Below are 27,991 nucleotides of genomic sequence, written 5' to 3' on the forward strand. Positions count from 1 at the left end.
ATCACAGCTGTTTTGGTGATGTAATCACAAACCTTTTTTTGGAGACAGAGCCAGGGGGATGATCTTGGGGGCCAGGGCAGATGTGGCATCGACTTCTGCGCTGGTGCATGGTGAAGGCAACTGGTATCAGACGAACTTGGATTCAGGATAACTGGAGAAAGTTACACCTAGGCCTCCTCCAGGCCAAAAGCAGAAAGCAAATATTTTTGTTAAAACAATCCTAAGTAACTGCAGAGAGCTGTCTCTTCAACTTAGAAGGGCTTGCTTAGGGGTTGGCCAAGAGACCTCCCCAAATCCCAAAACATTAGTCTAACTGCCTACAATGCTTTGCATGGTCAGGCCCCACCTATCCCTGATTTCCCACCTCATTTCTCTCCACACTTCCCTCTCCTCTGTGCTGCAGCCACACCAATTTTTCAGTTCCTCCAACCCTGACATGCCAAGCACCCTCCCATCCCTAAGCTTTGCACATTTGAAACTCTAGGAGGACTGCTTTGTTCTTCTCTGGATGCCCAGGGCTGGAATTGCCTGGCACATAGTACATGCTCAATAAATACATGTTGAATGAATGAATGTTTCTTATGTGAACACTCCCTTCCTTCTCCCTCCAACTCCCACTGTACACTTCTCCCCAAAGTTTAAATTTTGTTTCTTCAGAGGAGATAAAACCCTCTCAAATATGTCCTTAAGGTATCCTCCCCTTCTTCCTGCCCCTCACTCCAGTTGTGATCATCCAGAATTGAGTCCATATTTGTTCAAGGTTTCTCTTACCCACAGACCCAATCTCAAGCTTACTGGAACTGGGTCTGTCTTGTTCATTGCTTGAACACTCAACACATTTGTTGAATGAATGAAAACCTCACCCCTTCCTCCCTCAGTACCAGGACACACTTCAGCAGTTAGAAGTCGAATGAGTCCATACCACACTGTCTCTGTGACTGCCTGGAGTGGGGTTCTCTCTGGAGAGTCTGAAGATTTTCCTGAACATCCCAAACTGTAACTCCTCACCCCCCACACTGTGGACTTTTCAGGCCTCCCCTCCAGGTCCCTAAGCACCTCCCCTGACCCCCAAAGATAATTTTCTGTCAATTAAACTCCTTGTTTAGGAAGTGACATGGGTCTGCTGCGGACCCTTGGAAGGTCCCTCCTCAGAAACACAGATGTATGCACAGCTGTAGCAGCACAATTCCTTTTTCTCCTGTCCACCCAAGATGACCCTTCCAAACTCCATCCCATTGGGGAGGCAGTGCCCTGACCCTAAACAGAGCATGCCCATGCACCTGGATCACTATTTCTAAAGTTTGGCGGACCTGAGAATCTCCCAAGCCCTCCCTGCTCAGCACAGTCCTAGGACGGGCAGCACCGAACTTAGTTCTCCAGGACCTTGTTAGAAATGCAAAATCTCACCCTTACAAAATAGTCGGAAACAGAGGGCCTGGATACGCTGGCGCACGGATGTGAGTGAGCACAGGGTCAGGCGGAGTTGGATTTAACGATCAGGCCCCAAAATGTGATCCGAGTGCACCAAGTTGCCTCCACTTGGGCACAGGCACGGAGTTAGGTCCGCCCGTTTTGAGCTGTAACAGTTGCAGACAGATACGCGGGAGCTCCCGGAGCTCACTCAGGCGCCCTCCTCACTGGGGCAGCCTTTTGTGTCCCGGGATGACGGCCTCCCGACTCGCCAGAGAGCCCTCCTCCCCAAGCCTCCCGTCAGCTCCCGACCCCCTCGTCTCCTCCCAGGGAAAAGCCCAAGGAGAAAAGCCCTCTCTCGGAGCTTCGTCCCGCTCGGGAGGCCCGACCAACCGGCGCGGGCAATCTTTGCCCCAGCAAGTCCTTGAAATCTATATTTAGCGCACGCCACCCCTCCCCCACGTCGGAGGGAGGCAGGCGGGCGGGGAGGGGGGGTACCCCGCCCGGGGGACCCCGCCCCCGCCAGGCGTGTGTGTCGTGTGTGTTTGCGTCCCGCGCGGGTTGCACGCCCTCCGCCTCTGCGCTTCCCGCCCCCGAGGCCCAGCAGCTGCCCCTGCGCCCCTCGCCCCGCCGGGCGTCGTGGGCCAACATGGGCCAGGAGGAAGAACTTCTGAGAATCAGCAAAAAGCTGGAGAAGATGGTAGCCAGGAAGAACACGGTGAGGCTGCAGAGTTTGGGCCATAGCGTCCGACCCCGGGAGGCGCGGCGCGGCGCGGCGAGCCCGCGAGTCCGGGGGGAGCGTGCTGGCGGGTGCCGGGGAGGCGCGTGCGGGACTCGAGACCCGGGGGAGGCATGGCCGGTGCAGGACTCAGCGCCCCTTTGGGGACTGCTGGGCGCCTCGGAGTGGGCGTGTGCATGGCTCGGGGCGCCGGGGGTGGGAATCGTGTGGACCCCGAAGGTGAGGCTTGTGCACGTCCGTCTGGACGCGTAAGGTTCAGGGGTCCCTGGGTAGTTTGCGCATGGTCCCGGCAAGCGAGTGAAGAGATCGGGACCTGGAAAAGAACTTTCCGAGTCCCGGGACGGACGACGTGTGCAAAGCCAGAGGAGTGACGGCGACGGCAGGGTGGAGGGAACAAAATCCTGGTGGCCCTTGAAGTGTCAAAAGTAACTTGAGCTGATGAGGGGGTGCGGAGCCGCGTCTGCCCCGCACTCTTAGTGTCTCTGGGGGAAAGAAACGAAGGGCCACAGATCCCGCGACCCCACAGTTTCGGGCGCCAAAGGCAGTTCTGTTTGTAATTTTCCCTTTCTTTGGCCGCAGGGTGGGGCCTGCGGTGGCGGGGGCCGAACAGGTGCGGGGCAGCCGCGGCCCTCTGGGCCCACGGGGTCGGCGGAGGGCGGCGGGCCGGAGGCCTGGGCTTCCAGCACAGACCCCGAGGTTAAAGCCCTTAACTTAAGGGGAATCAGGACTGGCGGTCCTACCTGTGGCTACCCGAAGCCCGGAGCGCAAGCCGACTTGAAGTTAATGTTTGATCCTTCCCGTGATCTTTGCCTCAGGCTGGCGCCGCGGGATCTCTCGGCCAGAGCAAACTTGGCCTTCGTCCAGGGAGGATCTGGACACACCCGCGGAGGGAAAAGAAGGGAGGGTAGACCAGTGGGCATGTCTCCCATCTCGCCCAGTCCCAGGACCCTCCTCCTCCCACCATACATAACCTTGTGCTGGAGCAGAACGTGGCGTTTCCAGGGCCTTATCTGACCCTAGGAACTTGGGATACGGATGGACAGTAAGGGAGGTTTTAAATAAGCAGAAGAGAGAGAAGGGTCGCTGGAGCCATGAATGTCAGGAAGCCCTAGAGTAGACATGAGCAGTAATGAGTCAATGTTGATATAAAGGCCAGAGCCTCGGTTTCTTCATCTGTAAGAAGGAGCTGAGATTACCTACCTCCTGGGCAAGAGTGTCGCTGGATTTTTGTCTCTGCTGGAGGTTGTGAGGTTGGAAGAGATGTGGAATCCTTAGGAGGGCTTGGGGGTGGTGCTAGCTAAGAGTTAGAGAAGGAGAGCTGCTTTCGCACAATCAGATGAAACAGGACCTTGCAGAGTGCTGTAATCTCGCGGTTCCAGCCCAGCCTCCACCCGCCCCCATTCCAGGGTCTTCCAAAATCAGTGAAACTGAGCTACAAGGCATGGGGGCACTTTCCCAAGGGGGGGGCAGCAGGTCTTCCGAGCTAAATTCCATGGAAAGTAGACAGGTTATTCCAACCCTGCTCCTTGCTGACTCGGGTTTGGGCCAGGAGATTCTGCGTGTCTGGGTGAGAAGAGTGGGGGGTGGGGAAGCTTGGGAGACCTGAGGAAGGCAGCCTGGTTGGGAGTGGAGCTCTGGCTGAGGAGGAGGGACTGGCCCTGGCTTCCCCTCACTCCGCCATGGCCATTGGCCCACCACTCTCCTTGCCCTCTCTCCTATGGAATGGTATTCCTTAGAATGCACTCTTGTGGAAGTATTTAGAGCTCACCCCTGGAAAGGTGCAAGTCTAGCCACAGGGTCCCTGCAGCTCAGAGCCAGTCTGCAGCCACGTCTGTGCCTGGGCTTTTCGCAGCATTTGAGTGGGCACAGAGCTCTGGGCATGTGATCAAGAAAGGTGGGGCCTGCTCTGGGAGTGAAAAATGAGCCCGGCCAGGGGTGGTTAGGGAGAGGAGGACACACTTCCTGTAATAAGACGGATCCTCCACGTTGCAGCTCAGGCCCAGGGTCTACTGCCAGTTACCAAAGTCCCAGCAACTTAGGGCTTTTGTCAGATGCCATCAGCCGTGCACGCATTGAAACAGCTTCAGACATACCAGTCACAGCTACACATACACACAATCACACACGACAAATATAGCAGTATGCACACAGCCTCACACAACAATAACTAAACAAGCAACTATAAACATAATTGCATAGGAGACATAACCACTGACCCTGACATGACCGATACACTGACTGTTACGTTTACAGAAGATACACAAAGACAACCACACACATGGGCACATGTGTGCATGCAGACAGTAAGCAGTGCTCAGGCATGCAAAACTACAAACTTAACAGCCACACTTACACATTCAGACGTTATAACATAGGCATCATTCTACAAAGACAAACACATTGCGCTTCTAGCTGCATACCCACAGCTCCACGCCTGGAACAGATACTGCTGGCTACACATCTCATACAGGCGTGCAGAGAGACACGCCTGGCAACGCAGTCTTTGCACAAAGCTTTGTGTGCCTGGCTACAAGCAGGGCTCACAGCTGTTCTTCACCATGACCCAGCTACTCAATGTGACAGAGAGACACGTGCTCAGTGGTGAGATGGATCCGGCATAACACTGGTGGTTGCACTTTCAGGAATTTTGCAATCTTCCTATTAAATGCAGCCATTATTTTAAAAATTATAAGCTTGCAATTAAATTATATAAAAAAACAAAGGTAATAAATACTCTGAAATCATTACTTCCTAATTATTGACTACATTTTACTATCATCTGTGGTCTAGAGGTTATTTACTTATATTACATCAATGTGGTGGAAATGCTATATACTGTATTTTTCACTCCATAAGACACACATTTTTTCCCCCAAAAGTGGAGGGAAAAATGCCTGTGCATCTTATGGAGTGAAAAATACGATATTTTATTAAATATTTTAACACACCATTTGGTTCAGAATATTTTTTTTCTTATTTTCCTCCTTAAAACCCTAGGTGTGTCTTATGGTCAGGTGCGTCTTATGGAGCGAAAAATCTGGTAATAGCGTGCCACTCCCCAGTACCTCCTTCAGGTCGCTGAGGCATGTGGGTAACTTGAAATTGGCCATGGGAGGAGTATTTACACCAGAAATTGGCAAACAATACAAATCCGGGTGTATTTTTTTTTTCCTTGAGAACTGGTTGTTAAACATTGGCCAGCACACCAATGTACTTATTCGTGTTGATATTCCATGACTATACGAGTCTGGATAGCTCTATGTTCATACCTACAGAGTTATATCGTGGTTCAAGCCTGAAATGTCAGAGTTTGAATCCCAGCTCTGTTCCTTGTAACTTTTTTTTTTTTTTGTATTTTTCTGAAGCTGGAAACGGGGAGAGACAGTCAGACAGACTCCCGCATGCACCCGACGGGGATCCACCCGGCACGCCCACCAGGGGCGACGCTCTGCCCACCAGGGGGCGATGCTCTGCCCCTCCGGGGCGTTGCTCTGCCGTGACCAGAGCCACTCTAGCGCCTGGGGCAGAGGCCAAGGAGCCATCCCCAGCGCCCGGGCCATCTTTGCTCCAATGGAGCCTTGGCTGCGGGAGGGGAAGAGAGAGACAGAGAGGAAGGAGGGGGGGTGGAGAAGCAAATGGGCGCTTCTCCTATGTGCCCTGGCCGGGAATCGAACCCGAGTCCCCCGCACGCCAGGCCGACGCTCTACCGCTGAGCCAACCGGCCAGGGCCTCTGTTCCTTGTAACTTTAGGCAAATTATTTAACTTTTCCATTTTTTGGATTCCTCTTCTGTGAAAGTGGGGTCGTCTGTAAAAATGGGGATAGTAATAGAACCTACCTCATAGGGTCATTGTAAGAATTAAACAAGATAATGCACGCAAAATACTTAGAAGAGTGTCCAGCACATAGTAAACATTTAATTAATGTTACACACAGAGTTATATGCCCACAAATTTACACACACAAACAAGCCCACAGGTCACACCTCTGGAAAAAACCTAAGCTCCAAGGGAGGCTGAGGACTGGCAGGCCTTGGGACGTGGTCAGGGAAGCCTGGCAGGAGCATACAGAACACAGTCAGTTGGTGCTCCCCAGGGAACCGAACTCAGGACAGGAGGCAGGGGCTGGCTCCTAGGAAGGGGCTGGGGGGAAGGAGCAAGCTGAAATGGGTCAGGAGTGATTCAGGCCCTGGCAGCCAACAGATTTTCAAATCTGAGTTTCCTTTCTTCCCCTCCCAGTCTCCCCTGCCGCCTTCTGCTTTCTGCTGGATTCATTTGCACAGGGAGCCAAGGCTATGTGCTGAACCCTGAGGCCTCAGAGATTAAAACAGTCCTCTTTACCCAAGAGGAGCGAAAGTGTATGCTCACACAAACACTTGTGCATGAATATTCCTAGCAGCCTTGTTTGTAGTAGGCCCAAACTGGAACTACCGAAAGTTCACCAACAGGTGAATGCATCAACAAATTGTGGTGGTTTGACCTGTGGGGGCTCAGTGGATGAAGCATCGACCTGGAACACTGAGGTTGCTGGTTTAAAACCCTGGGCTTGTCTGGTTAAGGCACATACAAGAAGCAACTACAAGTTGATGCTTCCCGCTCCTTCCCACCCCGCCTTTCTTTCTCTCTCTCTCTCTCTCTCTCTATTTCTCTCTCTCAAATCAATCAATTAAAAAAATCTAAAAAATTGTGGTATAAACACACAATGGGATAAACGACTCATCAGGAAACAGGACTATTGATATATAGTACAGAGCAACATGGATGAGTCTCAGAATAATTATGCTGCGTGAAGGAAGCCAGACCAAAAGGGGTCTATTACAGTACTCTTGACATACAATCCCTTAGATGCAAGCCCATCTATCATGACAGAAAGCCCAATAGTGGTGGCCTGGGCAGCTGGTTGGGGGTGCAAGGAGGGATGGATTGCCAAGGGGAACTGGGAAACTTCGGGGGGTTATGGCTATGTTCTTATGTTGATTGTGGTGACTGTTTCATGGGTGTGTACATATGTCAAAACCTATCAAATTGCAGTTGATAATATGTCCAATTTATTGTATGTTCATTATACCCCAATAAAGCTGTAAGAAAAAGAAAATCCACAGTCCTTACCCTGCAGTAGCTCACAGTTGAAAAAGATGGGGGGGGGGTGAGCAAAAAAGGACAAAAGAGAGAGAGGAAACTCATGGACATGGACAAGAATGTGCTGATTGCCAGGGGTGGGGAGGTCAGGAGCTGAGGTGGGGGAGTGTTGGGGGGGATAAAAGGTGATGGACAGAGACTTGACTTGGCTTGGGGGGGGATGAACACAATATGGTGCACAGAAGAGGTGTTGCAAAATTATGCACCTGAAACCTGTATAATTTTGTTGACCGGTGTCACCCAAATGAGTTTAATTTTTTTTTAAAGTTTAAAAAAGAAAGATGAGAAGAGGAAGATATATAGATACAAAAGCAATAATAATAAGTTGCAAAGTAATTAATTTTGGAGGAAGAGATGGGGAAGGGGAGAGCACACTGGGTAGAAGGAACAGCAGAACCAACAGCTAGGGGTCGGGGTGAATGGTTAGGGCTGAAACCTGGCTCAAAGGGGGCCGGGACCCAGGGTGGGAGGGATGAAGTAGAGAGCTGATCTGGGCCGGAATATTTTTTTCTCTCTCCTCTTTCTGTCCCTTGCCTGATCCTGTAGCTGGAACAGTCACCTCCCTACCCCTTCCCTCTTACTTCCTACTGAGACCACACAGTGGTCAGAGAGGGCCCTGGGGCAGAACCCAGGGGCCTCAGTCCTCACCTTGGCCTCCCACAGGAAGGGGCCCTCGACCTTCTGAAGAAGCTGAACAGCTGTCAGATGTCCATCCAGCTGCTCCAGGTGGGGTGGGGGTGGAAAGCTTTGGGGACAGTGCTGGAGGCGGGGAGGGGGGGTGTCTGGCTGGGGGAAACCTCCAAGGGTGGGGTCAGGGAGCAATTTCCAAGGAAAGGCTGGGGACTCTTGAGGTGCTCTGAGGGTGGAGACAGGCATTTTGGTGGGGACAGCAGACCTTCCAAGCGCAGGGGGCCCTCTGGGTCTGGGAGGAAGACTGATGTGCTTTCTTTGAATACCCCAATCCCCAAGGCCCTGGGCTTGTGGGATCCAAGAGGTCAATAACCCAGGGAAAAGTCCCCCATCCCCGTTTTTCAATCCTCTGTGTGTTGCCCATATAACCCCCAAACATTACCAGATACTCTTGGCCCTGAAAAAAAAAATCCAAGCTTTAGCAGCCAGAGCTGTGTCATGAGCTGAAACTTGAGCTCAAAGATATGCCTCCACTATATCAGGGGACCGGGATTGGGGTGGGGTCCTCATCATCAGCCAAACCCACAACCACCACCACCACCTCAGCTTTAGAATCCATCTGGCTAGTGGGGGAGGGGGAGGGCTGCATCTGGGGCGCTGGCCCTCACGAAGGATGGCAGGCAAGGGCCTCAGGGAGAGGTCCAGGGTTATTATCCCAGCCATAGGTCAGGGCTGGGGCTCTGGAGAAGTTGAAGCTAAGGGAAGAGAGTGGTTGAGCCGTGGCAGGTCTTGTCAATTAGAGCAGCCAGTCCGATGGGTCCCTTCCCAGACCAATCCCTAACCCTCTGGCTTTGCAGACAACCAGGATTGGAGTCGCTGTTAACGGAGTCCGGAAGCACTGCTCAGACAAGGAGGTGGTGTCCTTGGCCAAAGTCCTCATCAAAAAATGGAAGCGGCTGCTGGGTGAGAGGGGGCAAGGTCGACCTGGATCACGTTTTCCTCCCAGCACCTGGGACAGGACTGTGCCTGGCTTATATATGTTTGTTGAGTGACTTAATAAATAACAGATGGTCTTTAGTGTGGAGTGACAGTGTTTGTCTATTCAAATGCGAGATTTGTAGATGTGTAAGAGTTTGTGTACATCTGCCTATGTGTGTATTTCTGTTTGCTTAGGTGTTTGTACATGTCTATATATACAAATATATATGAACATGTGCATAGGTGTGTGTGCAATGTCTTTCTGTCCCCGGGTGTGAGTGTGGATTTGCACACATATGCGCAGATTGTATATGCATCTGTGTATAAGTGTGTGTGTGTTGGGGGAGTGTGCCGCTGTCCCTGCCCCTGCCCCATGCTCCTTTTCCCCCAAAGCCGTGCTGGGATCAGCTGAGTGAGCAGTACTGCCACTTTTTGCTTTCAGACTCCCCCAGCTCCCACAAAGGGGGGAAAGGAGAGGAAAGAGAAAAAGCCAAGAAGAAAGAAAAAGAACTTGACTGTTCCAGTTGGAAGCTAGAGGCAGGCCTTTCTCCACCAAGAAAAAAACAAGGAGAGCCCAAAGACAGGTATTTTTTTCTGGGATGGAGAGAAGGGGGCTTACACTTGGTGCATCTTCTGTCCACAGTTCTGTTTGTATGTAACTTCCCTTAATCCTCACCACCCCAGAGGTTGTTATTGTTATTATCTCCCACAGACCCCCTCTGGAGCTCAACCAGGGGGGCTCACATGACCCAGATAGGAAGAAAAAAAAGAACGACCCAGATAGACCATCCTTGGCACTGGCTTCATTCATCTAGGAGGACGCAGGGACAGGAAACGCAGTGTTATTGGTACACTCAGAATTCTCATAGGTGATGACACAGTGTCCTTCCAGATGCAGGAGATGAGTGAGAACTGCCTGACTCAGAAACCTGGTGTCCCAAATCGTATAGCAGTCCTACAGACAAAGCTTCCAAGATCTCAGCAAAGGCACTGACCAGATACAGATTCACTGCACTTGGGGCAGCCCAAGAGCTGCGGTTTTTCACTAATTATTTATAGTTCATTCATAGCCCTTCCTGTCTAGACATCATTTATCACTCAGGGCTCATTTGTACGAGAAGCCATGATGCCTAGCAATGCAGCTGACATGCCTCGTCGGTCAGGGTTGCAGGTGAATAGTGCTAGGAACTCACTTGCCCAAGAGAGAAGGAAGTGTTTCGTTGGCTCTTCATTCAGAGTTCCCATTTAGTGATGAGAAGGCTGAAGTTCGGGGAGCAGGAACTTTCCCAGGATCACACAACCGTTATGTGACAGAGTGGGAATCCACTCTTTGTCAGAACCCCAGAAGAATAGAACAGTTGTTTGTCTCAACTCCATGCCCATTCCCCTTCGCTCACCCCAACCAGGGTCCCCAAAATTGCGTGACTTTCAGATAGAGCCAGAAAACCTATCCCTCACAATAGATAAAAAGCTTTTCTGGCTGTAAAGATAAGTCCTATCTATTCTGTATGTGACAAGACAGATCACTTCATTCCTTTGGGGGGGATCCTTCATTGTTCATCTAATAGATAAAGCATGGTTCTAGATAATACTAGATAATCTGAACAATACCATCCATGATATATCAACATTTTAAATGTACACACCTTCTCACCCAGTATATCCAGTGTATTAATCACATTAAATTAATCAGATTAAACATAAAGGTGATATGTTCTATGTGGCATTTTTCAGCTGGCATTTCTGAAATAATTTTTCCTCTGAAAAATTTTTTAATTTTTAAAAAAATGAATGTTTGTTATAATCCTATACTCTAAGCCTGACCTGTGGTGGCGCAGTGGATAAAGCGTCGACCTGGAATACTGAGGTCGCCGGTTCAAAACCCTGGGCTTGCCTGGTCAAGGCACATATGAGAGTTGAAGCTTCCAGCTCCTCCCCCTGTTCCCCTGTTCTCTCTCTCTCTCTCTCTCTCTCTTTCTCTATCTATCTATCTCTCTCATAAAAAAAATGAATAAATAATCCTATACTCTAAGCCTTTTGTGAAAAACACTTTAGGAAATAATGCTATAAGAGAAGTGATTCTTGACTGGGAGGGAGAGAGGTTTCCATCCCACTACTCCCAGTTTTGGTTGTAAGAGTAACTGAGGGGCAGAGGGAGTGCTACAGGCACGGTTCCGGCAAAGCACGGAAGAGTCCTGCACATTGAAGAGCCACTTATTATGTTCAAAATGCAAAGAGGGCCCCAATGGAGAAGCACTGCAGGACAGAAGAACATTTAATGACCTGGGAAAATGTTCACCGAGTCTGAAGAGAAGCTGTGCGTTCTATAGTAGAGATCAGGGGTTGGGAACCTTTTTGGCTGAGAGAGCTATGAATGCCACATATCTTAAAATGTAATTCCATGAGAGCCATACAACGACCCGTGTACCTTACACATTATCCAATAAAAATTTGGTGTTGTCCCGGAGGACAGCTGTGATTGGCTCCAGCCACCCGCAACCATGAACATGAGCGGTAGGAAGTGAATGGATTGTAATACATGAGATTGTTTTATACTTTTAACGTTATTATTTTTTTTATTAAAGATTTGTCTGCGAGCCAGATGCAGCCATCAAAAGAGCCACATCTGGTTTGCGAGCCATAGGTTCCCGACCCCTGGTATAGATAGCATTATCCCATTAAAAATTTTTTTTAAATATTTTTAAAAATTGGTTTTAGAGAGAAGGGAGGGAGGAGCAGGAAGCATCAATGCATAGTAGTTGCTTCTCATATGTGCCTTGACCAGGCAAGCCCAGGGTTTTGAACCAGCAACCTCAGCATTCCAGGTCAACACTTTATCCACTGTGCCACCACAGGTCAGGCAGTGTGATCTCATTTTTATAAAAATTAAATAAGTGAATTTTACATAGGAGAAAAGATGAAAAGGATATACACCAGGTTGGTAATGGTGACTATTTTTTTAATAGATTAAGATTGAGAAGGGTTTTTTTCTTAATTTTGCAAATTTCTATTTTGCAAAATAGAAATTTTCTACATGCTTTTCCAATAAAGCATGTATTAATTTTGAAATGAGAAAAAATAATGAATCTATCATTTAAAAATGCAAAACTAGCCCTAGCCGGTTGGCTCAGTGGTAGAGCGTCAGCCTGGCGTGCAGGAGTCCCAGATTCGGTTCCCGGCCAGGGCACATAGGAGAGACACCCATCTGCTTCTCCACCCCTCCCCCTCTCCTTCCTTTCTGTCTCTCTCTTCCCCTCCTGCAACCAAGGCTCCATTGGAGCAGAGTTGGCCCAAGCGCTGGGGATGGCTCTATGGCCTCTGCCTCAGGCGCTAGATTGGCTCTGGTTGCAACAGAGCAGCGCCCCAGATGGGCGGAGCATCGCCCCCTGGTGGGCATGCCGGGTGGATCCCAGTCGGGAGCATGCGGGAGTCTGTCTGACTGCCTCCCCGTTTCCAACTTCAGAAAAATACAAAAAAATATATTTTAAAAATGCAAAACTATATGTGATTATAATTAAGAGCTTCATGTTCTGTATTGTACACGAAAATTTGTAAATTTGTATTGTTGGTCCTTTTTTGTTTTTACAATGATGCTATATTGCTTTTGAAATCAGAATAAATAATAGCACTTAAAAAATAAAATAAACACATCCTGGCTGGCTTGCTCAGTGGATAGAGCATCAGCCCAGTGTATGGATGTTCTGAGTTTGATTCCTGGTCAGGGCACACAAGAGAAGCGACCATCTGCTTCTAATCCCCTCCCTCTTCCCCTTCTCTACCTCTTCTAGTCCTGCAGCCAGTAGCTCGATTGGTTTGAGCATCAGCCCAGGGCACTGAGGATAGCCCTCAGACTGGGGTTGCCAGGTGGATCCCGGCTGGGGCACATGTGGAAGACTGTCTCACTATCTCCCCTCCTCTCACTTAAAACAAATAAACAAAGCCCTGGCCAGAAGCTCAGTTAGTTAGAGCAGTGGTCCCCAATCCGCAGCCCATGGACCAGTACCGGTCCATGGGCCATTTGGTACCGGTCCGCAGAGAAAGAATAAATAACTTACATTATTTCCGTTTTATTTATATTTAAGTCTGAATGATGTTTTATTTTTTTAAAAAATGACCAGATTCCCTCTGTTACATCTGTCTAAGACTCACTTTTTTTTTAAATTTTTTTTATTTTTATTCATTTTTTTTTTTTAGAGAGGAGAGAGAGAGGGAGAGAGAGAGAGAAAGAGAGACAGAGAGAAGGGGGGAGGAGCTGGAAGCATCAACTCCCATATGTGCCTTGACCAGGCAAGCCCAGGGTTTCGAACCGGTGACCTCAGCATTCCAGGTCGACGCTTTATCCACTGCGCCACCACAGGTCAGGCATTCTAAGACTCACTCTTGACGCTTGTCTCAGTCACGTGATACATTTATCCGTCCCACCCTAAAGGCCGGTCCGTGAAAATATTTTCTGACATTAAACCAGTCCGTGGCCCGAAAAAGGTTGGGGACCACTGAGTTAGAGCATTATTCCTATATGCCAAGGTCGCAGGTCTTATCTGTCAGGGCACATACAAGAATCAACAAATGAATGCATAAATAAGCGGAACAACAGATCAATGTTTCTCTCTTTTTTTTTCTTTCTCTTTCTCTCTCTCTCTCACCCTTCCCCTTCTTCTCTACAATCAATAAATAAAATTTATTTTTTATTTATTTTTTACAGAGACAGAGAGAGAGTCAGAGAGAGGGCCAGATAGGAACAGACAGACAGGAATGGAGAGAGATGAGAAGCATCAATCATTAGTTTTTCGTTGCACATTGCAATACCTTAGTTGTTCATTGATTGCTTTCTCATATGTGCCTTGACCGCGGGCCTTCAGCAGACCGAGTAACCCCTTGCTCGAGCCAGCGACCTTGGGTCCAAGCTGGTGAATTTTTGCTCAAACCAGATGAGCTCACGCTCAAGCTGGTGACCTTCGGGTCTCGAACCTGGGTCCTCCGCATCCCAGTCCAACGCTCTATCCACTGCGCCACCGCCTGGTCAGGCAATAAAATTTTTAAAAATTAAAAAAACAAGAGTGATAAAAATTGGTTGTAGAAATCATGAAAAATATAGAAAAATAGGGGAAAAAATCATTCACATTTTTTTCTTGCTCATTTTGCAAATGTATCCCATTCGGAGAAGTCCTAATTGGCATTTGTTCTTCCATGTTGTATTTTGTTTTCCCAAAGGGGTTGGCTGGCAGGAATCCTCTGATCCACAGATCCCAACATGAGTGAACATTTAATGAATATTGCTAGGCCCAGCTGTACCAGTGCAGTCCCTGTGGACATTTATGCTCTAGCTGGTCTGGCCACATCTGGACCACCTGTTTGGTTTTGAGCACTGTGACAAATGAAAGACCAAGATAGGTAGGGGTCTTGTGAGATGAAATTGAAAGATTAGAGGCTGGACTATTAGGAAAGGAAACCAAATGGGATATGAAGTAAGCTGTAAAATAGGGGTGTAGACATTGGGGTAAAGATGGCAGCCTAGCCTGACCAGGCGGTGGCGCAGTGGATAGAGTGTCGGACTGGGATGCAGTGGACCCAGGTTCGAGACCCCAAGGTCGCCAGCTTGAGCGCGGGCTCATCTGGTTTGAGCAAGGCTCACCAGTTTGAGCCCAAGGTCAAGCAAGAGGTCACTTGGTCTGCTGAAGGCCCATAGTCAGGGCACATGTGCAAAATCAATCAATGAACAACTAAGGTCTAAGGTGCCATAATGAAGAGTTAATGCTTCTCATCTCTCTCCCTTCCTGTCTGTCTGTCCCTATCTGTCCCTCTCTCTGACTCTCTCTGTCTCTGTCACACACACAAAAAAGATGGCAGCCTAAACACATGCATTGCCTTCTGCTCCATCCCTGAATCCCACCAAATGATCAGTAGAGGAGCTTTTTTTATGGCCTCTAAGGACAACAGGTGTGATCAAGGAGACAGCTGGAAAGCAGAAAGCTAAGTTCTAGGTTGAACTTGATCACTTACACCCTTAATTTCTGAGTCTCAGTATTGTGGCCTGAAAAATGGGCATCATTACCTAAATTTTTTCTTCTTAGAAATAAAATGTTTTATTTGTAATATATTTTAATTATATTTATTGTTTTAACTATTTTGTATTATACTTATTTTACTATACAGGCAATTACTTGCTAAAGGTAGAAAGTTTTTAAAATATAAATAGAAAAATTAAAAACCATTCATTATCTAGAAGCAAACAGACATATATTTGTATATATAATTATGCATATATTATATATTTTTTATTTTTATATTCACTTTAGAGAGGAGGGAGGGAGAGAGAGAGAGAAAAGGGAGAGGAGCAGGAAGCATCAACTCCCATATATGCCTTGACCAGACAAGTGCAGGTTTTGAACTGGCGACCTCAGTATTCCAGGTCGACGCTTTATCCACTGCGCCACCAGAGGTCAGGCATGCATATATTATAATGTGTATAAATATATCATATAATGTATAAAATCACATACCATATTTTTTGCTCCATAAGACACAACTGACCATAAGACACACCTAAGGTTTTAAGGAGGAAAATAAGAAAAAAAATATTCTGAACCAAATGGTGTGTTAAAATATTTAATAAGCCTGACCTGTGGTGGCGCAGTGGATGGGGCGGCGACCTGGAACAGTGAGGTCGCCGGTTCGGGGCCCTGGGCTTGCCTGGTCAAGGCACATGGGAGAAACACCTACTCTCGCTACTCTCTTCCCCTTCTCTCTCTCTCCTCTCTCTAAAAATTAATAAATAAAAACTTAAAAAATATTTAATAAAACACCATATTTCTGCCTGTCCTGTGGTGGCACAGTGGATAAAGCATTGACCTGGAAATGCTGAGGTCACTGGTTCAAAACCCCAGGCTTGTCCAATCAAGGCACATATGAGAAGCAACAACTATGAGTTGATGCTTCCTGCTACTCCTCCTGCCTTTCTCTCTCTCTAAAATCAATAAATAAAATCTTTAAAAATAAAGAAAATAAAACATAAAATAAAAAAACCAAAACATATTTTTCACTCAAGACGCACCGGCATTTCCCCCTTCACTTTTTTGGGGAAAAAAGTGCGTCTTATGAAGCGAAAAATACGGTATATTACCTTCTAGATTTTACCTATTCATCATCACTACCCTTAAAATATTTATTGTATTAATAAAATGGAATTACCTGGCCAGGTATTAGTTGGTTAGAGCATCATTCCAATATGCCGAGTTTGCAGGTTTAATCCCCAGGCAGGGCACATATGAGAATCAACCAATGAATGCATGAGTAAGTGGGACAACAAATGAGTGTTTTCCTCTCTGTGTCTCACTCCCTTTCTCTCTAAAAGTCAATTTTTAAAAATAGAATTAGCCTGACCAGGCAATGGCGCAGTGAATAGAACGTCGGACTGGGATGCGGAGGACCCAGGTTCGAGACCCCGAGGTTGCCAGCTTGAGCGCAGGCTCATCTGGTTTGAGCAAAGCTCACCAGCTTGGAACCAAGGTCGCTGGCTCGAGCAAGGGGTTACTCGGTCTGCTGAAGGCCCACAGTCAAGGCACATATGAGAAAGCAATCAATGAACAACTAAGGTGCCGCAATGAAAAAACTGATGATTGATGCTTCTCATCTCTCTGTTCCTGTCTGTCTGTCTCTATCTATCCCTCTCTCTGACTCTCTGTCTCAAAAAAAATTAGAATTATACTCCACATACTATTTTGTAACCTTTCCACATTTATTTATTTCAACAGTAGAGTTCATCTTTTTTTTAAAAGATGTTTTATTTTGGGGGGACTTTATTTATTCATTTTAGAGAGAGAGAGAGAGAGAGAGAGAGAAATGGGGGAGGAACAGGAAGCATCAATTCCTGTATGTGCCTTCACCAGGCAAGACCGGGGTTTCAAACTGGCTACCAGGTCAATATTCTATCCACTGCACCACCACAGGTCGGGCAAGATTTTTTATTGATTGATTTTAGAGAGAGGAGAAAGAGAGGTGGAGGGGGGAGCGGGAAGCATCCACTCATAGTTGCTTCCTGTATGTGCCTTGACCAGGCAAGTCCAGGGTTTCAAACTGGCAACCTCAGCATTCCAGGTGGATGCTTTATCCACTGAGCTATCACAATTCAGGCAGTAAATCATATTTAGTGTAAAAAGTTTAGGAAAGCAAACACAAAAAGAGAATAATAGAAATAACCAGTTAACATTTTGATGTATATCTTTCTCTTCTTTTGAGAACATATAAACATATGTTCTTTTTTTTTTTTTTTTTTTTTCATTTTTCTGAAGCTAGAAACAGGGAGAGACAGTCAGACAGACTCCTGCATGCGCCCGACCGGGATCCACCCGGCACACCCACCAGGGGCGATGCTCTGCCCACCAGGGGGTGATGCTCTGCCCATCCTGGGCGTCACCATGTTGCGACCAGAGCCACTCTAGCGCCTGGGGCAGAGGCCACAGAGCCATCCCCAGCGCCCGGGCCATCTTTGCTCCAATGGAGCCTTGGCTGCGGGAGGGGAAGAGAGAGACAGAGAGGGAAAGCACGGCGGAGGGGTGGAGAAACAAATGGGCACTTCTCCTTTGTGCCCTGGCCAGGAATCGAACCCGGGTCCTCCGCACGCTAGGCCGACGCTCTACCGCTGAGCCAACCGACCAGGGCCAACATATGTTCTTAATAAAGTTGAAAGCACACTCTATGTACGGTTTTGTAACCAGCATTTTACATTTAACAGCACCTTGAACATCTCTCTGGGAGGTGTTGTTCATGCTCGTGTACTGTTCACAGCATGGCGCTCTGACGATAGGGAGCTGTCACTGGGGCTGAGCAGAGAGTGGGGTAGTTGTCTCGCCACCTTGCTGGGTGAATCTAGTTGGCAAGGGTCCTATTATGGCTCAATTGGTGAACTTCTTTTCTTTTTAGTTTTTTTAATGATAATTTACGATATAAACACTATAACCACATTTGTAAAATTAAAAATAAGAATTACAAATATTTGCCTCCAGTGTGCCACAATCCAACAAATGAAGCAGTTTTGTTTTTCTTTAAGTGAAAGGAGGGGAGATAGTGAGGCTGATCCCCAGTCGGGATCCACTTGGCATCCGCCATCTGGGGCTGATGCTTAAATCAACCAAGCTATCCTCAGTGCCCAGGGCTGATGCTCGGACCAACCGAGCCACTGGCTGTGAGAGGGGAAGAGAGAGAGAAGGGGGAGAGGAAGGGGAAGAGATAGTCGCTTCTCATGTGTGCCCTGACCCGGGTTAGAACCTGGGTTGTCCACACACTGGGCCCACACTCGATTCACTGAGCCAACCAGCCAGGGCCAAATGAAGCAGTTTTAATTGTTTCCTCTTTCCTTCCAGTCCTGAGCTACTCACATACGTAATTTTTTTTCACTTCTGTAGGTGGAATGTACAAACTGCTCTGTTCTTATTTATTTATCTTTCTGTTGTATTCTAGGCATTTTTTTTCACGTTCCTAAATAGTTTTCATAATAACCATTTACAATAACTGCAGGACAGTTCTGGTTTGTTCTAAAAAGAATAGCAAGGAGGAAGGGTCAGAAAATGGCGAGGTTTGGGTATAGAGGTTCATGTCTTCTCTCTTTTCTCCACCTGTAAGATTTCCAGCTTCCTACTCTGGTCTGCACGTGTTCATCTGCATGGGCACTCGGGGAAGAACTCCACACAGGAGTTCCAGAGCCTAGTGTGGGATGGGAGGGGCATGTGAAGGGGGGTATCACTTCCCCTCTCCTTTGCTGCTGTCTCCCCGATGTTCAAGCTGGAGTGAAGGTCTAGAGATGGACGGGTCTGGTCCACAGGGTGATGAGGGTTTGCCCCTAAAGCTGCCTCACCTCCTGTCTCCCAGATCATCTGGAGGATAAGGTGGTTGCTGGAAATCCGTGCAGGACATTGCACAGTCTGGACAAGAAATCAGATGCCTGGGATTATGGAGCATGAGGATTTCTCTGTGCTGGGAACTGCTGTAGGGACATGAATGATCTAATGTCTCCTCCGAAATAGCCAAAGACATAGATTCTTGTCTTCTCATTTGACAGGTGAGGGAACCCGGTGCTCAGAGAAAATGACCTGCCCCGGAGGCAGAGCTGGGAATACAACTCATGTCATTGCTTTCCTTTTTGGAATGATAAATGTTACATGTTCGTATGTATGTAGAAGAAGATCTGGAAGGAAAGACATTAAACTTAATAGTTGTTACCACTGGGCGGGTGTATTTTCCCACTTATTTAGTTTTTGTATTTCTGTACTGTTAGACTTCACAGCACTTGACAACAAATATTTACAGAGCACCTGCTCTGTGCCAGGCGCTAGTCTATTTGCTTGGGATAAATCAGTGAATATATTAGATTGCGTTCCCCAGAAGACTTGGATTCTGGTGCAGGGGATTATTTGGGAAGTGATTTCAGGAAATACAGATAGTGGAGTGAGGAAGCGAGACGGGGAAGGGGAGGAAGTGTGATAGTGAGCGGGTTGCTGCTGTGGGTGGCCGACCAGGGCTTAAATCCTGTTTGGGAATCCTTTGTGACTGGAGAACACACCTCGGGTTGACCCACTTGAAGGCCGAGGAATATGGGGCGTGTATCCACCCAGCACCACCAGCCTACTGGCCTGCTGGTGCTAACTGGAGCAGAGAATGCCCTCAGGCAGACTGCGCCTCGGGGTGCTTGCAGGAGAAGGTCCTTGTGTCCCAGAACTGGGAGCATGAGTGCCCAAGGGTCATGGGCTCAGTCAGGACTGTGTCCACCACGGTGAACAAAAGCCACTGAACTCTGCTCTTGCAACATTTACATGGGAGGAAGTGGTTGGACAATACGTATATATATATACGTAAAAAGTAAGAAGAGGCCCTGGCTGGTTGGCTCAGTGGTAGAGCATCAGCCTGGTGTGTGGAAGTCCCAGGTTCGATTCCCGGCCAGGGCACATAGGAGAAGCGCCCATTTGCTTCTCCACCCCTCCCCTCTCCTTCCTCTCTGTCTTTCTCTTCCCCTCCCGCAGCCAAGGCTCCATTGGAGCAAAGATGGCCCGGGCGCTGGGGATGGCTCCATGGCTTCTGCCTCAGGCACTAGAATGGCTCTGGTCGCAACAGAGTGACGCCCCGGATGGGCAGAGCATCGCCCCTGGTGGGCATGCCGGGTGGATCCCAGTTGGGAGCATGCGGGAGTCTGTCTGACTGCCTCCCGGTTTCCAGCTTCAGAAAAATACAGAAAAAAAAAAAGTAAGAAGATTGTGGTCTGTTAGAACAGTGGCCCCCTACCTTTTTTGGGCCACGGGCTGGTTTAATGTCAGAAAATACTATTTTCATGGACTGGCCTTTAGGGTGGGATGGATAAATGTATCACGTGACCGGGACAAGCGTCAAGAGTGAGTCTTAGACAGATGTAACAGAGGGAATCTGGTCATTTTTTAAAAATAAAACATCGTTCAGACTTAAATATAAATAAAACGGAAATAATGTAAGTTATTTATTCTTTCTCTGCGGACCAGTACCAAATGGCCCACGGACTGGTACCGGTCTGCGGCCCAGGGGTTGGGGACCACTGTGTTAGAAGGTGATACCATGCGTCGGCCTGGAGTGCAGAAGTCCCAGGTTCAATTCCCGGCCAGGGCACACAGGAGAGGCGCCCATCTGCTTCTCCACCCCTCCCCCTCTCCTTCCTCTCTGTCTCTCTCTTCCCCTCCCGCAGCCAAGGCTCCATTGGAGCAAAGATGGCCCAGGCACTGGAGATGGCTCCGTGGCCTCTGCCCCAGGCGCTAGAATGGCTCTGGTCGCGACAGAGCGACGCCCCGGATGGGCAGAGCATCGCCCCCTGGTGGGTGTGCCGGGTGGATCCCGGTCGGGCGCATGCAGGAGTCAGTCTGACTGCCTCCCTGTTTCCAGCTTCAGAAAAATACAAAAAAAAAAGAAAAGAAAAGAAGGTGATTCCTGTGCTGGAATTAAAAGGAGAGCTAGGTAAATGAGCTGGGGTGTGGGGGTTGCAATTTACGGATTAATTTTATAAAAATACATTGTTGTATTAAGAGGAATGTAGCTACACACTTGAAACCTATATGCCCCTATTAACCAATGTCATCCCAATAATTTAATTAAAAATCACTAAATGAAAAAAACCCCACAAAATAAACTGGGGAAAAAGGATATAGCTATTACATGCATTTTGAAAAATGGGGAAAGAATGTCAGCTGTAATGCCGTCAGCCTACTATTATCATGGTGAGCATATGGGGGGTGTATTACCTTTCAATCTTTTTCCTCCTCAGCATTTTCTTGCAAGACTTCAGGCACAGTATACAGGGGTTCTCGGGTTATGCCAATCTTGATTTACGACGTTTCGAGTTTACTATGCTCATTAAAAAAATCGAGACGTAAGTGTTTCGGCTTACACTGTTAGCGTCGTACTTTTTTTTACACTCAATTTTTGTCATTTTTTTTCTGGTACTACAGTACAGTGTACAGTACAGTATATTTATGTCCTTTTTCTGTGGCTTAGTTGTGTTTTTATGTTCTAGATTATGATTTTACAGCTGTGTTAGGATAGGTAAGTGACTTAGGCCAGGGAGTGTTTTGACTTACACCAAAATTCGGGTTACATCACTGTCGTAGGATCAGAACGGTGTTGTAACCCGAGGGCCCCCTGTGCATCTAATTTTGTATCCTGCTTCTCCACTTGTCATTTTAGCTCAGCTCTTCTATCTCCAAGGCCCGCGTGCTTCTCCTCTCCTCCTAAGGTGCCCACACATGAGGCTGGGGATGATCTCCAGCTCCTCTTGAGACTAGGCAGTCCCAGGAATTCCAATCTCTGTGGGCTCCAGCTAACCAAGGCCGGCCTGACAGCCAGGAGGAGAAGGACCTTCTGAGAATTAGCTATTCATAACTAGTAGTACATTACGTAGCACATGTAACATATCTGGTACACATTCTGTTTCCTTCTCTTGTATTGCTTCATTGGTTGGAGGGTAGGTGACAGCGACCAACCAGCACCACCTACAGCTTCCTCTCCCAGGAGCAGTGGTCCAGGTGGGCTCTATCATCCTCAGCCCAGCAGGCCTGGCTCCAGGATGCTTTCTCCCCGCTGCTGATCTCTCTAGATCAGTACTAATCTGAGCCTAGGAGAGAGTCTCATTTCTGATTTCTCTTCTTTCAGGAGAGATTCTGTGGATTCCAAGTCTTCAGGTACTTCATCCCCGAAAAGACCATCGATGGAAAGGTAAGGAGGCCACAGACTTCTCCACCCCAGAGGTCCTATTCAGTGTGTTCCCTCTCTCTGCTTTAATGTGGGAGCCTGAGGCTGGGGAAGGAGGAAACCTCATATGTTACCATGCTTCCAAAATCTAGGATCCACACAGTAAGACTAAGCAGGAAGGAAGAGAGGTTGGGGGACTGGATGAAAGAGGTGGAGGGGGCCTGACTTGTGGTGACACAGCGGATAAAGCATTGACTTGGAATGCTGAGGTCACCGGTTTGAAACCCTGGGCTTGTCTGGTCAAGGCACAAATGACAAGCAACTACTACAAGCTGATGCTTCCCACTCCTCCCCCCCTTCTGTCTGTCCCATTCTCCTCTCTCTTAAAAAAAAGGGGGGGGGGAGGAAAAGGAAAAGATAGAGGAATTTAGAGGTACAGATTGGTAGTTACAAAATAGTCATAGGGATGCAAAATATAATGAGAAAATATAGTCAATAATATTGTAATAACTATGTCTGGTGTCAGGTGAGTACTGGAAATATCAGGGGGAACACTTTGTAAAGTAGATGATTGTCTAACCATTATGCTACATGACAGAAACTAATCCAAAATAATAGTGAATGTAAACTGTAATTGAAAAAAAAATTTAATAAGTAAATATTTTTTTTAAAAAAGACTAAGGGGACCCCTGAATCAGAGGTGTGGCTCCTTCATAGGGGGCTAACCAGTCACTGTTGTCCCAACACTGTCTGGGGAATATTCTCAAGGTTAGCAGAGAGGACGGAGGCCTTGAGAGCATGTATCTGGAGTGGGATCTCTGGTTTGGGTCTGAACTGTTTAGGATATCTACCCGAGAATAGCATATATCATCAAGTCATTCATTCATCAAATATTTACTGAGGGCCTACTATGTGCCAGGAACTGTTCTTGGTGCCAAGGATACAGCAGTGAACAAAAGAAGCAAAACTCACTGCAGCCATGAGACCTATGTTCTAACGGGAAACAGCGACACACATATGAAAATTATACAACGGTTTAGAAAGTGACAAGTACTATGGAAAACAATAGAGCAGGCAAAGGGGATTAGGGAAAAATGGTCATTGGGGTGCTCAGAAGAGCCCTTGTTGAGGACGTGACCTTTGAGCAAAAGCTTAAGAAGATGAGGGAGCTCTGGCCGGTTAGCTCAGTCGGTTAAGAGCATCATCCCAAAACGACAAGGTTGCGGGTTTGATCCCTGGCCACAGCACATACAGGAGCAGCTCGATGTGCCTCTCTCTCTCTCTCTCTGCCTCTCTCCAAAAAATAAATTTAATTTAATTTAAGAATTAAAAAAGAAAGAAGATTAGAGAATTAGCCCTGCAGACATTGGGGTCATCCAAACCTAAGTGCATAAGTGAGGGGGAGAGTTGAAGGATGAGTGAAACAGGAGCCACTGGAGGGTATTAAGTGCGTAAATTATGTGATCAAACATCAAAGTCGCTCTGGCTGCTGTGCTGAGCATGCGTTGTCAGGGCAGAAGTAGAGAGACCAAGAGACGATTTCGATCATTTCAGACAAGATATGACTGTGGCTCAGGGTGGCAGCAGGTGGGGAGAAGGGGTGGACTTCACTGCAGATACATTTTAAAATCAGAGCTGACTGGGTATCCTGACAGATTGGATGTAGAGCACAAGAGAAAAAAAAGAGTCAGGGTGAGTCCGAGACGTTTTCTGTGAGCACCTATCTGCACGGGCGGAGTTGCCATTAATTGGTGGGGGGGAGGGGCTGTGTAGACCAGGCTGCAGTGGGAGGCCCAGAGTTCAGGTTGAGATACGTTGGATTTGAGGGTGCACTTGTCATTCAGATGGAGAAGTTGAATGAGCAGTTAGTTATACTAGCCTGGAATTCAAGAGGGAAGTCTGGGTCAGAAGTACACATTAACACGTAGCTCGCCTTTGAAGCTGGGTGAGATCACTATGGCGAGATTGTGGGTGAAGAAGTGAGTGTGAATTATAGTCCTGGAGGGACTTCAGAGGTCAAAGCAGGAGAAGCAGGGCCAACAGAGAGCAGGACAGGCCAAGAAGTGGGTTGGAGGTGGATCAAAGTAGATGATCAGGGTTCAGGGGCCATACTGAATGGTTGGGACAACCAGGTGGGACAGTAAGGTTGGCTTCTAGGCAGGTATGAGTGTGAGATGCACAGCTACTTTAGGCCTAAGATTACCAAAGGAAAGAAAAGAAAAGGCATAAAAATTAGGTTGCATAAGGCTCTTTGAGGATTTAACAGGCCTGAGATGTTGACGGGCTGTTGTCTTGCCCAATTCCAACATGGCAGCTGGGTGCCAGCACCAGCTGATGAGTGAAGGCTCTCAGAGTGCTGCTTGGAGAGGGAGTCTGAGGCTGCGTCCTGCCTCTGCAGAAGAGAGTTCTGTGGTCCATTAGTAATGTCTGCCATGAGTGAGGCTTAGGAGGCTCTGGTGTCATTCTGGCCCTAAACCACCCCTTCTCAACAGAGGATCATTTAGAAATTTGTGGAAGCTTTTCTGGTCGTCACTATGACTTGGGGGTATCTTAGTCAGCTGGAGCTGACTGTAACAAAATATCACGGACTGATTGGCTTAAACAACAGACATTTATTTCTCATAGTTCTGGAGTCAGGGAAGTCCAAGATCAAGGTGCGAGCTGATGCAGTTCCTGGTGAAGGCCCTCTTCCTGGTTTGCAGATGGCCACCTTCTTGCTCTGCCTGCACATGATTGTGGGGGGAGTGCACTCGGGCCCTTCCTCCTCTTCGTATAAGCACTATAGTCCTATAATGGGCTCCCACTCTCATCTAAACCTAATTATCTCTCAAAGGCCTCACCTCCAAATACTATCACACTGGTGGTTAGGGCTTCAACATATGGATTTCGGGGGATACAAATATTTTGTCCATAATGGGAGTGGGGGAGGAGCACTATAGCATTCAGTGGGCAGGGGTCAGAGATGTTAAACAATCTGGAGCATGAAGGGCAGCCCTGTGTAAGGAAGGATTGTCCTATCTCAAAATGAAACACCACCAATCCAGTTCTGGGTTTGATGCTATAATATAAACATTCAGCATTTATGGAAGGATTTATACCTACCTTCAGGCTCCTCTCCTGACTGCCTGTGGCCTTGAAGTCTCCTGGCTCCCTCCCATAATGTCATTTTCAGCTGGATCAGTATTGGGAGTGGGCAACCTGAAGGGACAGAAGAAAATCTTGTAAATTCATTTTATCTACCACCCAGACTGTTTCCTGCACTCTCTGCCTCTCATCTTTCTCTTCCATTCATCCATCCATCCATTCCTTGCAAACAATATCCTCCGGGGCTCAAGGTCATTTGTACACCCTGAAGGCACATCTAGGTGGCACCGCTACCCAGCCTCAGCTGCTGTTTCTGGAAATGCAGGCCCCGTGTGCCATGTCTTCCAGCTTTTTGTTTTTTTTACTTTTTTATTGATTTTAGAAAGAAAGGAAAGGAGAGAGAGAGAGGAACATCGATCTGTTCCTGTATGTGCCCTAACCTGGAGTTGAACTGGCAACCTCTGCACTTCAGGCCGATGCTCTAACCTACGGAGCTATCCAGCCAGGGCAATGTCTTCCAGCTTTGTAAGGGACTCTGGACAACTATATTTTTCACAGGAGATTCCCAATTTTAAATATTTTTTTCTAAGACAGTAGGGCAAATAAAATGTATTTGTAGTAATCCAGCTTGCAACTTCTACGGCCAGGCAAAGATTTAAATTTATGATCTCTGCCTTCATACAGCTATTTACTAATGTAGAGGCAGACACAAAAAATACTTGGTTTTTTGAAGATATAATGCCCAATGGGAACATCAGAAGGGTGTGGTGTTTCATTATGATTTGAGAAGTCAGAGGAGACTTCATGGAAGAAGTTGACAGATGAATGAATAGGAGTTTGCCTGGTAGACAAGACAAGAGAGGCCGTCTCAGGCAGAGAGAATGGCACGTGCAAAGCTGTGGCAGCATGAGTGCGCATGGCACTCTACGAACTGTAGACGGAGTACCAGGGAACAGACCACAAAGGGCGCCACTGTGCCAGGGTCGATGGTCCGTCCCCCTTTATCAGCTGCCCTAGGACCAAGCTATAAGAATTGGTTGACTTGTTTCTACCTGAGCAGTTACAAGTACTTGATGGTGCAGTAATTGAAACGCCCTCGAGGAGGCGTGCAAGAGCAGTAAGCCAGGCCTCCGGGTGCCTCTGCTCTGACCTGGGGCGGGAGGATTTTCTAAGAGCTTGGTGGTGGTATCAGACCACAGGCTAGCGCTGACGCTGACACATCCGGGAAGCGAAGAAAGCTGTGATCTATCCGAGCCCTCACCACTACCGCCACCAGTGATGCCTTTTCTGCAGTTTGACTCAGTTCCCAGTTCTGTGCATTGACAGCACAACAGTGTGGCTGCCTGAAATGCCACCTGGAAATGAATTCCAGCCAAGAGGAGGACTGGGGGTGCCCTGCCGGGAAGGTGGGGGGCAATGCAACAAGCAGCCTAGCCTTGCCCAGGTAAGAGGATTCTGCAAAACTCTGTCTTTTAGAAACACAGTGAAATGTATAGAAAAGAATTTGGGGGGCAGGCAGAACTAGATTTGTAGTCTGACTCTGCCATCTGCTAGCTGGCTGACCTTGGACAAGTCAGTTCAGCTCTCTGAGCCTCAGTCTATTGACCTGTAAAATGGGGATAATTATGACCTTTCAAAGTTGTTGTAAGTATCAAATGAGGTAATGAAATGCTTAGCACTGTTCCTAATCCTTGTAAGTGCCCAGTAAGTACATAATGTTTAGTAATAAGACTCACACTTGCCTGACCAGGTAGTGGCGCAGTGGATAGAGCATCGGACTGGGATGCGGAAGGACCCAGGTTCGAGACCCCGAGGTCGCCAGCTTGAGCGCGGGCTCATCTGGCTTGAGCGAAAAGCTCACCAGCTTGGACCCAAGGTTGCTGGCTCCAGCAAGGGGTTGCTCGGTCTGCTGAAGGCCCGCGGTCAAGGCACATATGAGAAAGCAATCAATGAACAACTAAGAAGTTGCAATGCGCAATGAAAAACTAATGATTGATGCTTCTCATCTCTCTCCGTTCCTGTCTGTCTGTCCCTGTCTATCTCTGCCTCTGTAAAAAAAAAAAAAAAAAAAAGACTCACACTTAATGTGGTAACCTATGTAAATTGCCTAATACTTCATCACTAGAACTCTCTTAGGTGCTTTAATCCTCTTAACAACTCTGTAAGATGGATACAATAGTTATTCCCATTTTACATGTGAGAAAACTGAGGCACCTAGAAATGAAGGTACTCACCCAAGGTCACATAACTTCAAAGTGGTGGCATCGGGCCTTGAACCTGGGAGTTTCACTTTGAAACTTGGGTTCTTAATATTTATACCACCTCAGTGGTGACATTCCCTAAATGACAATGTTATGACTGTTGTTTGCTGTTATGCCTTCTTCCAAGCAGTATCCTCAGGTGCCCCCTGGGCATTCCCCACTGCCGAGCCCTAGGCGTTGAGGATGTGGTGGCGGGGCCCACGGGTCAGTGGAGGGTAGGCCAGCGCCAGGAGGAATCTGGAACTCCATCACAGTTGTAGGAAATGAGTTGGCCCGGGTCATAGGAATTGACGGAGACTGGCTCAGAGAGAGATCCTTCTCTTAAGTCACTGGCCTTCCAAAGAGGACCAGCCCCCCACCCCAGCTCATCTTTGGCTAGACCCCTCGCATGTACCTTTCATCTCTCTGTGGCCAGCTCCCTCAACTCATTCTGTATTCATTCATCAACAAAAGTTCATCAAGTACCTACCTAAAGCACTGGTACAGGTGCTGGAAGACAGGGGAGAGCCAGCCAGTGGGGTCCCTATACTGTGGAACCTGTAATCTGGAGATGGA

At 47.7% G+C, this 27,991-nt stretch overlaps 1 protein-coding gene and 1 long non-coding RNA gene across 4 annotated transcripts in view; one reads left to right on the forward strand and one right to left on the reverse strand.

The window, feature by feature from the left end:
* Window positions 1–37: 37 nt before the first annotated feature.
* On the reverse strand, window positions 38–27,975 carry LOC136331524 (uncharacterized). Of its 3 annotated transcripts, XR_010730498.1 has the most exons (5): window positions 27,906–27,975; window positions 25,194–25,263; window positions 21,146–21,248; window positions 2,890–3,020; window positions 38–176 (listed from the first exon to the last, which is right to left on the reverse strand). It is a non-coding gene; the product is annotated as an uncharacterized lncRNA (long non-coding RNA). The 3 variants fall into 3 exon arrangements; XR_010730500.1 differs by lacking the exons at window positions 21,146–21,248; window positions 25,194–25,263; window positions 27,906–27,975 and adding exons at window positions 3,350–3,446; window positions 3,918–3,990; XR_010730499.1 differs by lacking the exons at window positions 21,146–21,248; window positions 25,194–25,263; window positions 27,906–27,975 and adding an exon at window positions 3,350–3,955.
* The window catches only part of TCEA3 (transcription elongation factor A3), a 48,919-nt gene continuing 22,838 nt past the window's right edge, over window positions 1,911–27,991 (forward strand). The window contains exons 1-5 of the mRNA XM_066270132.1: window positions 1,911–2,128; window positions 7,950–8,012; window positions 8,774–8,879; window positions 9,337–9,478; window positions 22,053–22,115. Of these exons, the coding sequence (XP_066126229.1) occupies window positions 2,060–2,128; window positions 7,950–8,012; window positions 8,774–8,879; window positions 9,337–9,478; window positions 22,053–22,115 (443 nt within the window). The 5' untranslated portion in view covers window positions 1,911–2,059. The remainder of the gene's footprint in view (window positions 2,129–7,949; window positions 8,013–8,773; window positions 8,880–9,336; window positions 9,479–22,052; window positions 22,116–27,991) is intronic.

Source organism: Saccopteryx bilineata, chromosome 3 (assembly GCF_036850765.1).
Source record: "Saccopteryx bilineata isolate mSacBil1 chromosome 3, mSacBil1_pri_phased_curated, whole genome shotgun sequence".
In the NCBI taxonomy this organism is placed as follows: domain Eukaryota; kingdom Metazoa; phylum Chordata; class Mammalia; order Chiroptera; family Emballonuridae; genus Saccopteryx; species Saccopteryx bilineata.